The sequence below is a fragment of the Panthera uncia genome, chromosome D4, assembly GCF_023721935.1.
Source record: "Panthera uncia isolate 11264 chromosome D4, Puncia_PCG_1.0, whole genome shotgun sequence".
Lineage (NCBI taxonomy): Eukaryota > Metazoa > Chordata > Mammalia > Carnivora > Felidae > Panthera > Panthera uncia.
This window is the reverse complement of record NC_064807.1, coordinates 84,200,741-84,216,673: the sequence shown is the minus strand read 5'-3', so window position 1 is coordinate 84,216,673 and position 15,933 is coordinate 84,200,741. Positions and strand designations below refer to the sequence as shown.

At 59.9% G+C, this 15,933-nt stretch overlaps 1 protein-coding gene across 1 annotated transcript in view; it reads left to right on the top strand.

The window, feature by feature from the left end:
- The first annotated feature begins 327 nt into the window (after positions 1–327).
- EEIG1 (estrogen-induced osteoclastogenesis regulator 1) overlaps positions 328–15,933 on the top strand; it is a 35,945-nt gene continuing 20,339 nt past the window's right edge. Inside the window, exon 1 of the mRNA XM_049629218.1 lies at positions 328–1,330. Within this exon, the coding sequence (XP_049485175.1) occupies positions 1,185–1,330 (146 nt within the window). The 5' untranslated portion in view covers positions 328–1,184. The remainder of the gene's footprint in view (positions 1,331–15,933) is intronic.

Here is a 15,933-nt window from a genome sequence, read left to right as displayed (position 1 = left end):
TCTTTTCATTGTTTCTTCTTTTCTTCCGCTCGCGCCCTCCTCCTCACCGGACCAGCCTGGGCTTCCCGCCCCGCGACCTCCCACCGCCTTCTCGGGGGCCCTCTCCCCTTCCCTTCTCCCGGCCTAGTCCGAGGAGGCGGGTCCAGCCGCGCGGCACACCAATCCAAGCGTCTTGGGCCGCCTCTGCCTCCCGCAAGTCCCGCCCCACGCTGCCGTGCCCCAATCGCGCTCCGCGCCCGCCCCGCGGGGTCGCCCAATCGCGGCCAGCCTGGGCCGCCGGTGCCCCGCCCCTCCCGCGCTCGGCTGCGGCTCCGCGGGCGGCCGCGCTGGGCCTCAGCATTCTCCGAGTAGCGCCGCACAGCGTCGGGCTCCGGCTGCCGCGTCCGGAGCGCAGGCGGCGGCGCTGCTGCTCGCGGGGTGCTGGGCAGAGTTGGCGAGCGAGGCGGGTGCCACCGGCCGGCCGGAAAGGCGCCTCAGCTCCGCCGGGGCCCGCGGCGCGGGACCCAGGACCGAAGAGGAGGCGGCGCCCCGGCTGCCCGGGCCTGGTGCCCGCCCGGAGGGGGCCGCGGCCGGCCGTTCCCGGCCGGGAGTGTCCCCGTCGCGCCTCCCGGAGAGGCCCCCAGAGCTCCCGGTCGCCCCCTGGGGGTGCCCTCAGCAGCCCCGGACTCACCTGCTAGGGCCGCCCGGCTCCCAGGTGCGGGGGCGTGTGCGCGGCGAGGGCGCCTCCCCCGGCCGCCAGCGGGGCGGGGGCGGGGCCGCCCGCCGCCCTCGGCCTCCCCGGTCCGCCAGCCGCGCCCGGTAGCGCGGCTGAGAGCTCCCCAGGGACCGCGGTGCGGGATGCTGCCCTCCAGCGCGGCCGGTCTCTCGCCGCCCGCCACCCCTACCCCTGCCTCCTGGGCCATGCCCCGCTGTTTACATGCCGGTGAAGCCCCCGGCCACTCCGAGCCCCTCCGAGCCCCGGCTCCCCGACGGTGAAGCCAGCCGGCCCGCGAACTGGACTGGTCGCTCAGACCTGGGCCCTCCGGACTCAGATCCCCGCCCGCTCGGCCGCCTTCGCCACCATCTGGGCGGGATCCGGCTCTGATGTTTTGAGGAGGGGGTGTGGTGTAGGGAAAGGAATCCTGGGGATTTCTGGCTTCCCCCCTTTTTTGGCCTTCGAGGCTTCAGACTCAGGGAACTCGCTCATGGCTTTCTTGATGAAGAAGAAGAAATTCAAATTTCAAACCACTTTCACCCTGGAGGAGCTGACTGCGGTCCCCTTCGTGAACGGAGTCCTCTTCTGCAAAGTCCGGCTGCTGGATGGCGGGGATTTTGTCAGCTTGTCGTCAAGGTAGGAGCTGGGGCAGTCGCGCCTGCAGGGGAGGGGGATGATGAGCCAGATCTAGTCACTTGGCACGTGGAAGCGCCCTTGTGGGCCCAGAGAGTTCTGGGGATTGTGTGTGTCTGGGGCAGGTTTGCACAAGGCAGGGCTGAGTGATCTGGGAGGTCTGGGCCTGAGAAGCTGGCAGGGTGCCGGGCACCCGTCTGCAGGTGACCAGCTGGTTAGGTGGGGGTTCATTCTTTCAGCCCGTCTTGGGGCCCTGCATGCCGGCCCATTCCTCAGACTTGCACAAAGAGCCCACCAGGATTTGTGCCTGGAAGGGCTGAGGCAATCAGGAGTATTCCAGGCCACCTTGCACCCAGCTGGCCGCTTGGGCTGTCATATGATTTAGAGACTGGGCCAGCCACAGGTTCCCAGGCACTCCTGGTCTGGATGGAGGGAGGTGGCTAGGTTTTGGCCTGCCCAGCCCTCTCTGAGTGACTGTCCTCTTTTGGCTGGGGCTGGGTTGTTTTGCATTGCAAATGCCCTTGTTAAGGAGGCTGCCACTCTCTCAGAAAGAGGCCCAATCCAGTTTGGTTTTGTGTTCTTCCCCATCCTGCGGGTCCAGCTGTCCAGCTCATTGCTGAGGGTGACTGAGTTCCCAAGCTGCCCCCACTGAATGGGCCCACCTGGGATTACATAGTTTGGGCCTGTGGTGGGGAGAGTGTCTCCGAGTCTGACAGATGGGGGTTTGAGTCCTGGATCTGTCACTTTCTGGGCCCAGTGCAGGTCTCTGTAAGAGTTGTGGAGAAGTTTCAGTAGATAGAATGCAGTACCAGGGCCTGGGACGTGTGCCTAAGCCATGCTGGTTCCCTTCCCTGGTCTGTCCCTTTGCTCCTCAGGCCTCCTTGTGGGCCCAGTTGGCTGGAGCTGCTTCATGGTTCTGCAATGGAGAAACTGAGGCCCAGAAAGGGGAAGTAAGGTCTTTCCAGGGACCTCACAGGAGGTAGTTGTGAACTTAACTTGGCCTATTAGGAGACCTGTTGGATGAATCTGGTGATCTGGGAGGACGGGTGCGGGGCGTGGGGTGGGGGGTGGGTGGGCATACAGCCCAACCCAGATTTAGGAATCTCCGGTGTGGACAGGGTGGGGTGCCTTTTCTCTGCACTTGGGCCCACTTAGGCCCGGAGGCTCCCCAGTCTGCCAGGAATTGCTTATCTGAGGAATTCAGAGAAGGGCTGCCCTTTGCTGTGGGGGCTGGTGGCGGCCCTCCGCTGCCTGGGAAGCCTGTGATCCCGTGGCCACCCACGTAGCAGCACAAGGTTTCGGGGATGGGGTTGTGCTCAGAGCTAGGGCCTGGGGTCGGCCACTCACGGCCGGGTGACCTTGGGCGAGTTACCTAACCTCTTGGATTCCAAGAACCAGCATTTGTTGGTGCTGTGCTGCCTGTTTTATTAACACTTCTTCCTTAATTCCTTGACCATGCCATGGAGCCGGGGCCAGGTGGGGAGGGGGCGCTGTAGGATTATTATCCCCATTTTACAGAGGTGAAAACTGAGGCTCAGGGAAAGAGTGATTTGCCTGAGCAAATACAGCAGAGCCCAGATTCAGAGTTGGGGTGTGCTTTTAACCACTACCCTCTTCTACCTTTGAGCCTTTGTTGCCTTGTCTGTGAAGTGGGAGAAGTCACACCTGTCCCTAGAGTTGTGAGGATCGTGGGTAATGTCTGTGCCTGTTGTTGCAGCAGTTGTAGTTACTATGGCAGAGGGAGGGGTCCAGGCCCTAGGCCCCAGCCGTCCTGTGTCTTGGAGGGACCAGCTGGAGTCAGCAGAGGGTCTAGATGTGAGCAGGGTATTGGATCCCGTTGAGGAACCGGTATTCAGCCCCAGACTGAGGTCTCCTCCCAGGCACTGGGGCCACCGTCACCCTACCTGGCCCGTCAGCCTTTCCATTGCCATAAAGCTGCCTCCTCATCTAGGAAGCTCTAGAAAGTTCTAGGTTTTGGCCCACAGCATGCGGATTTCACCGTCTGCCTCCCCTTCTTCCCTCCTGGCAAGGAGCCATGGATTCCCTGAACCCAGCCGAGCCCAAACAGCTTTTCCCAGCCCTCATCCTGGATGAAACCCGAGCCGGTTGTGGAGGGAGGAGCTGACGTTGAGCCCCCAAGGCTGGACGCTTAGTGAGCTCTGGGTACCTGTCTGCTGCTGGGCAGGTGTGGCTGAAGAGAGCAGACAGTGATGTTGGGACCTGAGGCTGCTTTAGAGCTGCTTTGGCTTCTGCCCAGGAGATAGGGGTTCCTGGGCTCCTTTCACCTCCACTCCCATCCCACCCATCCTGTTCTGCAGTCTGGGAGCCCTGCCTCACAGCCCACCCCTCCAGATGGCCAAGGCCCCATTGTTTTGGAGTTGGAATAGGGTCAGAGGTGATGAGACCTGCTCAGATCCTGGGCCCAGATCCAACAGCATACGCTTCCCAACCCCAGGGACCCCTGGGATGGCCCAGAGGCTGCTGGTGGCGGCGTGGGGGTTGTGTGAGTGAGGCAGGCCTGAGGCCCCACCCCTGCAGCACCCACCTTCCTAGCTGGAGTGTTTCCTTATGTTGGGTACCATGGCAACAGCCGGGTACACAGCTCCAGCCTGACCCAATTTGAGCAGGTAGAACAGGTGGTATGTCGCGCTGTCCCCCAGCCTCAGCCTTCTGAGGCCTCCTTACGAACAGTGACGCTCACAGCTACCACATTCCGAGGGCCGGTGCTACGTGCCCGGTGCCGTGCTCAGTGTTCTGCAAGCGGTATATGCGCTAATCCTCTTGGTCACCCGGAGGGGCACCAAGGCCGGAGAGGTGAAGTCACGTGCCAGTCACCCATCTGGTAATGCAGTTGGGAAGATAACCTTTTTATCATTAGGGTTTATTTTTTTATTTTCTTTTAATTTTTTTTTCAACGTTTTTTATTTATTTTGGGGACAGAGAGAGACAGAGCATGAACGGGGGAGGGGCAGAGAGAGAGGGAGACACAGAATCGGAAACAGGCTCCAGGCTCCGAGCCATCAGCCCAGAGCCTGACGCGGGGCTCGAACTCACAGACCGCGAGATCGTGACCTGGCTGAAGTCGGACGCTTAACCGACTGCACCACCCAGGCGCCCCTTTATCATTAGGGTTTAAACTGCCTTTGATGTGTACTTACCGTGTGCCAGGGACCTGCCGAGCACCTTGGATGTGTGATCGGTTGAGCCCTGGAACCGCTCCATGAGCTGATGAGGAAACTGGGGTCAGGACACCTGAAGTGATGGGCCCGTGTCACTCAGCTAGGGAGTGGCAGGGCTGTGATTTAAATCGGGCAGGCCCAGCTCCGAAGTCCTGCCTTGCCTTGGTAGCAGAGGGCTGGGAGCAGCTACAGCCCATGTGATATCCTCAGACTTTTGAAGAAGGTTCTTTTTATTGGGCTGGGTCCAGATTGGGAAAGTCCAGATTTGGATACTTTCTAGGCACCAAGCTAGGTCCTGTGACATCTGAGGAAAAGGGGCCCTAGGGCCATAGGTAGGGGGGAAGCTAAAATCGCTGCTGTGGATTTGGGGCCAGGCATGGGCTGGCACTGGGGCAGAGTAGGCATTTGCCAAGGTCCCTGCCTGGAGGCCTTCCAGGCAGATGCATCCAAATGGCATCTGGAAGGCTTTCCTGGGGTCCTGGGGGGGATGCAGAGGTCCCAGCCAAGTCTGGTGAGTTGGGAGGCAGCAGGCTGGGCCGTGGTCTCTCCAGGGCAAGGGTGCAGGCTTCCAGCCTTGAGCCAATCTATCCTTCAGGCAAGAAGAATCCCAAACATCCCGAGAGGGCTCCGTGCCCGGTTGGCACGGGTCCTGTGGCCCGGCCCATGCACGTGCTGGCGGTGCCAGGGGAGGGAGGGAGAGGGAGGCGCTGATTTACCTTATAGCAAGTCCTCTCAGGAGGAGAGCACCTCCTTAGCCGAAGGGTTGGGGGGCTGGTGCAAATGAGGAGGAGGAGTTGCCGGGCCTGACTGCTCCTGGCCTTGAGGGCCCAGCCGAGGGGCAGGGGAGCAGTGCGGCCTGGTTTGCCCATTAGGATGATGGCTCTTGGCTGCTGAGTGGAGAAGACACAAGGGGGCCTGACCAGCACCCCGTAAGGGCCAGTTGGAATTGGCCGAGCGGGTTTTGCTGGCCCGGCTGCGTGGTGGAGGGGAGAGAGAGAGAAGAGTGGGCAGACTGGAGAGAAGGTTGCCAGGCAGAGTGGGCAGGTGGGTTTCCTGGTCCTGAAGTGACTGGCACCACTATTGCTTAGTGGCTGCTAGAAGGTGGAAGTTCAGAGGGTGCACAGCGGCCAAATATCGCTGGGGTTTGGCTGCCCCATACTGTGCTCTGATAGTTTTTGACAGAGTAAAAATCCAGACTTCCGGTTTAAGTTGGGTATCTGGCAACAGTGCCGCGTGGCAGCATTTGGCCCAAGGGGCTTTGCGACTGCCTTCTCCACGGGCTGCCTGCTCTAGGCTCCTGACCCCACTGTACACCCTTGGACTTCTGCCATAGTCTGTCTCCCTCACTTTACTAGGTCCTGCCTGGTCCCCGGGAACTCTGCAGAAGGCCTTCCTTGTGCGGGCTGGGGGGCATGAGGAGGCAGACACTTGCGGAGAGAGGTCCTGCTGGCGAGCCATAAAGGCCACCCCAGGCAGCCGGGCTGTGGCACCAGGCCAGCCGCTGGGTCCCTGCAGGGTCAGACCGTGCTGCTGGTGCCCCTGGTGAAGCCTGAACCTGTCCAGCCTGTGCCTGGCCTTGGTGTCTGCTCCTTGGACCTGGCCTTTGCTGCCAGCTGGCCACACCTTTGGCAGGTGCCACCCTGGCAGCCCTGCCGCCTGTCTCCCGGCCTGGCAGTGGCAGAGCCCTGACCTGAGGCGATCTGAGTCTCTGGAGCCAAGGCTATTCCCTGAGGCCTGTTCCTCACTTCAGGCTCTGTCCTGATAGCCACTCTGGCCAGGCGTTCTTGGCAGCGATGACATCGTGTGTCTGAGTGCCCTGAGTGCCCTTGAACTCGGCTTGTTCGGTACCTGGAAGTCCTGACTTGCATTTGGGAAGCCTTTACTGAGCCTTGTGACGGCCACTGGCTTGTCTGCTCATGTGTCTCAGGAGCCTGAGGACTCAGCGTATGGAGTCTGGTGACTGCCATGGGGCGACCGTGCGGTCACTTGCCTGTTGCCGGGGATGGGCAGTACAACACCATGGCAGCCAGTACGCGTTTATCTTCATCCTGACAGACAGCCACGGCAAGGTTTGAGCGGGCGACAGACATCAGATTTGCTTAGAAAGTGACCTGTAACTTAACACGAGGTGGGGGCAGCGGGGGCGTCTCTCTTCATTATCCATCTTGCCTGGCCAGTGCTTCTCCCAGGGCTTCAGATGTGCCCTGTGACCCGACGTCTGTCATCTCCTGGGCCTTCTGGCTCTCCGTGAGGTCATACCATGCCGTTGGTGGCCTTGGTGAGGCCTTAAACTGCCCAGTCTGTGCCTGGCAATGGTGTCTGCTTAGGGCTGTGGTTGCAAACCTGTGGTCTCCGCTCTGAGCCATTTTTGGCACCTTGGGCTTGGAAAGGCGCCCACGTGCAGGCTTGGAGTCGCCATCCCCCCGTCCCTACCCAGATGTCAACTGAGAGTGGCCAGCCAGCAGCCCCCTCGGCCAACTTGGTTCAGCGGTCGGGAGGAAGCAGCTCTGATGGAGGACTTTGCGTGTTCGGTCAGGCTGGTGCCTTGCCCCTGCTGTAGGACTGGGAAGGACATTCCTGTCCTGCCTCTTGCTGCCTGTGTGACCTTGGGCAAGGGACTTAGTTCTTTAGACCCTACCAAGTGGGGCTGGTTGTGCCTGCCTCGCAGTGTTCTTGGGAGGACGCAGTGAGATAATGCCTGTCAAGCGTCCAGCTTGGCTTCTGGCACATGCTAGAAGCACAGGGCACACTGCAGTCCATCCTCCCGTCCCTGGACTGGGTCACAGCGGTGGGCTGGGTGCACACCTCAGTTCCCACCCCCTTTGCCCACTGGTCCTGTGGCAGCTGGCACTTGTTTGTGAGCCAGAACTGACCGGAGTGCTGTGGAGAGAGCGCACTTTCCCCAGGGGGCTCTCTGCCTTCCAGAAGTGGGGGAGTGGGCGAGGAGCACATTTAGTGTCTAAGGGGCTTGCTAGCATGCTGGAGCACAGGGTCTCCGGTGGGTCTCCGTGACCGTGCCTTTTCTTTTTTTTTAGTTTATTTATTTTTTAAGAGAGAGAGAGAGAGAGAGAGCAGGGGAGGGGCAGAGAGAGAATCCCAAGCAGGCTTCTCGCTGTTGGCACCAAGCCTAATGTGCAGCTCGAACCCAGAAGCACTGCGAGATCATGACCTGAGCCGAGATCAAGACTGGACACTTAACCGACTGAGCCACCCAGGCGCCCCAGTGGGTCTCCGTGCTTTTTTGGCCCCATTGGTTAGAACCTTGGGGTGCTTGGCTCTGAGCCAGAGAGAGCTGGGGCACTCTCCCCAGGAGGGCCTGGGCTGGGGTGGGGTGGGCTGCTGCCTGCGGGAAGGGACCCTCTCCACGGCCAGCTTTGGAACCCACTCTGACAGGCTGAAGATAGCCCCCCCACTCGAGGTGGAGGTCCCGGGTGTCAGACTCTGTGGAGGCGGGAGCGGGTGAGGAAGCCAGGGGCCCCTCAGTGGATGGGAGGCCCCTGGCGCCCCCCTGGCTCCCACCGGACCTCACTCTTCTACCTATTTGTTTCTGCAGTTACTTTGACCTCAGGCTCCCTCCCCCCACTGCTTTACTCAGCTAAACTCCTGCTCAGCCCAAGAGCCACCTCCTCTGGGAAGCCCCCCCTGGATTCTTTTGCCCTGTACACCCACTATGGGCCCTTATCTTGGGACACTATAGGCTGTGTCCCTGTCTCTTCGCTTCTTCCCCGGACTGGGCAGGAGCGGCCTCCACTGCATCTTAGTCCTGGGACTTGCTGCTGTTGGTCGTTGCTGGCACGGGGCTGGGACTTTTCTCTCTTGGCACCAAACCAGCGTGGGCACTGATGGTGCCGGATCGTGTGCCGGATCGTGTGCCGGCCGCTGCCAGCTGCTTGGGTCCAGCCCCTCCCCACCCCGGGGCCAGAGGTATCAGTCCGTGTCAGGAGCAGCCCTCACCCGCCTAGCGGGCAGCTGGGCACCACCATGGGCTCAGAGGGTGTGATGGAGAGGCAGCTGGGGGCACTGATGGGTTGTGGGAGGTGGGAATGCTCCTGGGGGGATGCGGAGGACGAGGGGGTTGGGGCCCGCCCCGGGCTCTGCTGTTGGACCTTGGCAGCTGCTCGCTGGCTCTGTGACTGTGGCCAGAGGCCTTGTCCTCTCGGTCTTGGTTTCTTCCTCCATGGTGTGGGGGTGCTCATACGGGGGCGGGGGGCTACCTGTTCAGCACAGGGCCACGTACCTGGCAGCCAAACACAGACGAAACTTGCTGAGAGGGGAGAAGGTGCATATAGCCCAGGGCTCGGGAGGGCTCTGGGAAGGAAGGCAGAAGTCTGGGTCCTGTTCGCAGGCCCGGCATCTTCTCCTCCCATTGCTTCCTCTCTGCAGGCAGACACGCGGGGGCAGCACACCTGCGGCCCTCAGTCCCTCAGGGATAATTTCCTGAACACCTTCTGTGTGTAGGGCCCGTGGTGGCTCCCGGGGGCAAAGTCCTACAATCACAGCCCTCCCCCGCCACACACAGGAAGCGGTGCTGGGTTTGGTCCCAGGGAGGAGTGGGCAGGTGGTGGGGAGAAGAGCACCCTGGGGTGGAGGGAGGGTGAGGGCAAGAGTGCTGAGCAGGGAGGAGCCAGTGGCCTGGGGGCTTGGAGTGGCAGGAGGCCATGGGAGGAGGGGGTTGGACCTTTCCCAGGTGGGGAGCCGGTGGAGGAGTCAGATCGCTTAGGACCAGGGGCAGCCTGGGGCTCCAGTTTGCAGAAGGGGAGGTGGCTTTCAGCTGAGAGGGCAGCTTCCCACCTCGGTCATCATGGAGTGGTTCAAAAACAAGGCTCGAGCCTCCACCGCTGCCCCTCACAACCAGGACGGGCGTCACAAGCGACATTGAGGGAAGGAAGCAGACAGGAGCACGTTGTGTGATGTTGTTTATATAAAGTTCAAAAACCATCTGATTCAAAACCCACCTGATACAGGTCAGGATGAGGTTATCTTTCCCGGGTGGCAGTCATGCCTGGGAGGGACTTCTGAGGCCTGTCCCCTTCCTTGGGGGCTGGTTACAGGGCTGTGCTGAGACTCTGGGAGCTGAACACTGAGGATGTGTGTGCACACATGTGTGTCAGCAACAGCCGTGAGACCTCCCACGCCTTCGGGAGTGCTGGGCGCCTCTAGACAAAACTGAACCTCCTTCTTGGGTGCCTGGAAGCCTGGAGGAGGTCCTCAGTCTTGCTGGAAGGGCGGTCTGAACCGTCCTGACCTGATAAGCATCTCTCCTGTTTACGAGGCCATAACTCATCTTGGCAGCTGCCAGCGGTCTTCTCCGGCTGCAGATTTTCCTTCTGCTGCTCACAAACCCTAGCAGGGGCTTCTGGACCGCAGGGCTTGGCAGCTCAGAGGGAGGAGTGGCTCTTGAGGCTGCCAGACCACGGGATCTCGCTAAGCCTTGCTTTCCTCATCTGTGAAATGGGGTGATAAGCTATTTGGTGTGGGATTAAGTAGATTAACACCTGTTGTGTACCCAGCATAGCCCCTGGCACAGAGTATGTGCTCAGGGAAGGCTGGCAGTGATTGGTATTAATCCAGGGCAGTTATTGGAGGGGATCCATGGGTGGGACAGAAAGGAAAAATCCACGTTCCTCCATTTCTCCTTTTAACTGTTTCTCTTCTCTCTTCCTGTTTTTCACCCAGTCAGCAAACATTTGTGATTCGAGCCAGGCTACTGCCCTGACCCTGCACTGGGCACTGGGCCCAGCAGTGGCCAAGACAGCCATGGCCCCTGACCTGGGGGCCCATGAGCCGGGGGAGACCATTAGTCGCAACCATGCTCAGGGAAGTACTGAGCACCGAGGGGGAGGGGAGGCATTGGCTTCTCCCTCCTGCTCTGGCCCTGCCCCATTTTTTGGGAGTGGCCCTTTGACCGACTGGGTACTCTCTGTGAATGCCAAGAGAAGGCTCCAGCCCCTTCTGAAGATTTTGAGTTGGCTGAAGAGGAATCACATGGACATGAGTGAGAATGGCCATGCCTGGTTTGGATGCAGACAAGACTGATGCCCAGGCTTATTCGGGGGGTATCTTCAGCGTCCCCCTCAGGCCCAGCTCAGTGTAGTTAATGCTCAGTTAATGTATATGGCCTAAGTGAATGACAGAGGCAGTGATCGGCCCAGGGTCAGAGCATGAGTCTGTAGGAGAATCAGGTGTCAAGGAGGAGGTAGAGAATGGTGAGTGATGGCCTCATGGTCCCACCTGACCCTGAGCTTTCTGTCCTGTGGTTGGAATCTCGGAGAAATGCTGAAGATGGCTGGTAAAACAGGTCTGAGTCTGTGAGGAGACATGACTCTGAGTCTGAGTGGTCTCTGAGTATTCCTCGGTCACTTCAGAAGACCAGGGAGCCATGTGCGGGGCAGTGGGAACAGCTGGGGACAGATCCAGAGGTAGCGATAACTCTCGACCCCTTGGACTCTGTGGAGAGCCAGAGGACATGGCCCAGCCACAGCTGGGAGGCCCTCTTCCTGGAGACGGAAAGAGCATTGCAAGAAGGCCCATGGCAGCCCTTGTTGAGAGCAGGGCTGTGAAGGTCACTGATTTAGTCATTGGATACTTACTGAGTACCTGCTATGTGCCAGGTGTCATCCCAGGACTCAGCAGCAGCAGTGAGTGAGACAGAGGCCCTGCGTCCAGGAGTCCCACGCTCTGAGACACAGGAGCCTTGTTTTGTTTTCACCTAAGACCCAGACCCAGAAGAGGAAGTGATCTGTCCAGCTACAGTAGTTGGGGGAAGGGTGCTTACCTGAAGGCCTAGCGGGGTTGGATAGGGGCTCAGAGGACAGGGACACACCCGTGACTCACTTACGTCCAGCCATTCAAGGAACAGGACTCTGGGGATGGGATTCCCTCCCCCCTGTTTGTCTTCCTTGGATGATTCAAACGCCACCCAGATGTGAGTCAGCCAAGAGCAGCCTGGGCCACTTGCCGGGTTCAAGGCCTGGGGAAATATCCAGATATATGGTCCTGGGGTGGGCAAGGGGAGGCTCAGGGAGGAGCCTGGCTTCCTGCTTCCGACGGTTGCAGCCACATCCCCCATTCCACGTGAGTTGCCCTCTGGGGGTGGGCTGTGAGGTCAGGCTTGGTGGGCCAGATAAGCACCTCCCGTGTGAGCAGAGGACTTCTTGAGAGTTTGCTCATCTGTGAAGTAGGTGGAGGTCGTGCCTGCAGAGAGTTAATGCTTGAGTAGCACCTGGCACGTGTGCCTGGATACCTAGGAAACAGGAGCCAGGCTGGGTCACACTGGGTAGTGGGGTGCGTGGGATTGGATCAGCACTTGGTCAAAGCTAGCGGTCTACTTTGGACCCCTTCAATGGCCCGCTCTCCTCTTGGGCTCTAAGAACAAGAGGGAATGGCCCACCGTTGTCAGTTGAGAAGAGCGTCCATAGGCCCTCGCCTGAGTGGTGGGGAGGCCACCTACATGGCCTGACTGGGTGCAGAAGGCTGGGGCAGAGAGGCTATGTGCCTGTGTCTGCAAAATGGGGAAGCTGGCACCTGCCCGCTTTTGGGTTTTGATCCAGCTCAGGGTTGTGGGGCTGATGAATGGCAGGATTCAAACTCAGGTGCACGTGACTCCAGAATCCTACTCCTAACCCTGACGCTTCCCCACTAAGCCTGAGTGGTTTGGCTGACCCCCTACCCCTTTTCCGATGTGGAGTTTCTGAAGCCCCCAGGGGGCTGTCCGTTCTGTACTTCCATGGGTCACTTGCTGATGCCAGCCTTTGCTCCTGGGCCAGCAGCAGGACTCCTATCGGCAGGGGAGCAGAGACGAGGTCTCGGGGCGGCCGGGGGCCCCCTCCCTCCACCCGCCCGCCCCCGCCCCCGCCCAGCACTCCGGTGTCAGCACAGAGTGGCTGGCTTCCAGGAACTGGCTGCCGCCTCACCCTGTCACTGGCAGTGTCAGAGCCACAGCGAGCTGCTTCCCTGCACGCGGCCCTGAATTCCCGGCAGGAGCCCGATGCCGCTGGGCTGCCACGTTGGCCACGTTGCTGGGATGGGAGCTCGAGCGCCTCACAGCCCCTGGATGGACGCCTTGGCTGCTCCCTGGGGTGGGCCCCTCCCCGGGCGGCTGTGCTCTCTTCTCTTCGGGGAAGCGCAGGCAGATGTTGTGGATTTAAATTGTTTCCTTATTAGACTCTCGCCTCTCCCGGCCTGGGCTGGGTTTCATCAGCCGGGAACCTGGGTTGCATCACTGCGACCGACCGCTCGTTCCTCCGGGAACCCAGCCAAGGGCTGGAGATGATGGAGTGGGTGTGGCTGAGGAGGAGCAGGCTGGGCACCGTGACAGCACCCCCTTCCCCGGGGCTGCTGGACCAGCTGGGAGGGACTTAGGGGGTGCAGCCTCGCTCTGCTTACCTGTCATTGTAGGGGCTAGATGGGAAGAATCCAGGGGCCAGCGTTCTCAGGAACCCAGGAGCACAGCTGGGGCTGAGGGGTCCCTGGGGTCCCACTCAGTCCTTGCGGATGTGCCCTCTCTTAGGTGGGGGCCCAGCTCCTGCATCGGAATCACAGGAGGGCGTGTTCCAAAAGTTCGGCCCGAGGCCCGCAGCAGTGGTTCTTCACGGGGTGACTTTGTCCCTGGGGAGACAGCTGGCGATGTCTAAAGACAGTTTTGGTGGTCCCAGCTGGCGTTGTACTCCCGGCAGGGTGCTGCTGAATATCCGACGATGCACCGGAGACCCCCCCACCCCCGCCCCCACAACCCAGAATTTCCATCTCGGGATGGCAGTGGTGCTGAGGTCCAGACACCCTGCAGTCTGTAGCTCTGGCAGGGCCTGGGAATCTGCGTGACGAGCCAAGGAGTTTGCGGTGTTCACTCAAGCCCGAGAAGCCCTGTCCTACGGGGCCTTGCCTATGGCCACGACTGAGCCACTCCCTGCCAGACTGGGGTTCCGTGCTGGCGGGCGGCGGTGGTCACGAGCCGGAGGCGCAGATGAGGCCAGGCGGCTGGGAGGGCGAGGTGCTGAGGCTGGGCGTGGGGTCACACCGGAGGCTGTTCCATGGGCTGCCCCACTGATACCCCGGGTTCCCTTCTCCCGACTCTCTGCTCCTCTGGTGACTGCTGGCCGTGCCGCATCCTTGCTCCACTCCAGCGAGAGGCACCGAAGGGCCTAACCGGTTCCCATCTGCAAGGACCCTGGGGACCATGGACAGCCTGTGGTCAGGAGGTGGCTCCCACCGCACCGATCCCTCGTCACCTGAGTGACGGGGACGCCGGGGCTGCTAAGGCTCTGGGATCTTGCTGCGCTTCCTGGGTCGTGATGCTGGTCTAGGCCGGGTGCCAGGGACGCGGCAGTGAGCCGACTTTGGGGAACCGTGGAGCCTGGCCTCTGAGGTGTCTCCTGCTGGGAGTCCCGAACTTCTCTGAGGGGCCGAGGATGGGGGCTCACTTTAACCTGGCCCGCCACTCCTCACAGCCTTCAAGTGGCTGGGGCCCGGGAAGAAGCACTTCCCGCCTCCCAGGTCCACTTCCTGCTTTTGAGGGGAACGGACACGGGGAAGAAGTGAATCTGTGCTGTGATCTCAGGCCGCCTCAGACTAGCATCCCACCCTGTTGTTCTGTGAGTTGGGACCTATCCTGCCCTTCTCTGGACCTCCGTTTCTTCATCTGTAAATTGGCAATGATAATGGCACACGCCTCATGGGATTGTGGTAAAATTCGGTTGGTCATGTATATGAAACACTCTCCTAGGGGCGCCTGGGTAGCTCAATCGGTTGAGCGTCCGACTTCGGCTCAGCTCATGATCTCACAGTTTGTGGTTCAAGCCCCGCGTCGGGCTCTGTGCCGACAGCTCAGAACCCGGAGCCTGCTTCAGATTCTGTGTCTCCCTCTCTCTCTGCCCCTCCTCTGCTCATGCTCTGTCTCTCTCTGTCTCAAAAAGAAATAAAAACAACTTTAAAAAATTAAAAAAAAAAAAAAAGAAACACTCTTCCTGTAGAACAAGCTCAGTGAACAGGATCTGATTTTACTATTGATTAAATTAAAGATGAGCCTGGAAGGGTGCGGGGGAAAGTGGTCTAGAGTGAGAGTCGCACTCTGCTCAGCTCTGTCCTGGGCTCTGGGGAGATAGTGGTGACAGATGAAATGCCATCATCATCTGCGTGAGGCCCCAGTGGTGGCCAGCTGCCTTGGTCTCTGACACACGGCAAGGCAGATACTAGGAAGACTCAGCCACACGCACCATGTTGACAGAATTCTCTGTGTTCCCCGTCCAGCTGATCAGGAGGAAGGAGCTGGACACGGCACCGCGGAGTCACCCTGTGACAGCCTCAGGCGGTGGGCAGTGTCACCCTTCTGCAGATGAAGAAGCCTGGGCTCCCTGAGACAGACCTCCTGGGGTCACTCACCAACCTGATCCTGCCCCTCCCTGGCCTTGTCCTATCTCTTCCTGGAAGCCACCCCTTTCCCTCTGGGTCTTCCTGGGCCGTTCCCATGACCTAGGACATCTCATCTAATCTTCACCTGGCCAACCTCACCTTGAGGTCCCAGCTCTGGTGTCACTGCCCCAGACCGGGTCAGGCCCCTGTCTGCACTCTCGGAGGCTGGTGGCAGTTATCGGTCACTTGTGTACTGTCTGTCTCCCCCACTCAACTGGGGACTCCCTCAGGAAGACTGCTCCCGTAGTGTCCCCACACCCACCCGGGGCCTCGTGCCAAGCCAGCACCCACAGTAAGTCTTTGTGGATACGTAATAGAGGCCCTGGGATTTGGGGCCAGGGGGGCTCCAAGGGAGTTCTGCTGGCCTGATGACAGCAGCCTGGTGCGGTGCTCTGTCCTATTTCAGGACAACCCGGAAATAACAGAATTCTGCCACTGGGATGGCCACAGTGGGCTGCGGTGGGTGGAGGGCTCACCCTGCCTCCTGGGATTTGGACATCTAATTGTATATCTTAAAGCTAAAAACAAAACTCCCCTGAAAACCCAGTCTCTGTAATTACCTATCCCTGGCAGCATGGCTCTGGATACTCATGCCTGAAACCCTAGGCTTGGGGGGTGAGGGGCACCTGGTCCTGAAGGAGGGCGAGTGTGGGCCCAGACCTTGAATCAGGGAGATGATTGTGCTTTTGACCGCCCCTTCTGATCTCACTCCCTTTTCGCATTTCTCGGTTTGCATTTCGATTATAGAAATGATTCTTGGACAGAAATGAAGAAAACGGTCTTGGTCCCTCATCCCACCCCAGCCAGACCTGCTATGAGCTCTCTCCTTCCTTCAACCTGTCCCCTCATGCCAGCACACAGATGAATGGGAATGAGCCCCTTGCCCGGAAGCCCGGAGTCCAGGCTTCTGGATAGTCTCCTCTCTAGGCTTCATCGTCTTTTTAGTTCCATTTTCCCACCTATCCTGAGCCACGTCAGCAGGACAAGCGGAGGGGACGCGCAGTCCTGTATGGTTTTTGT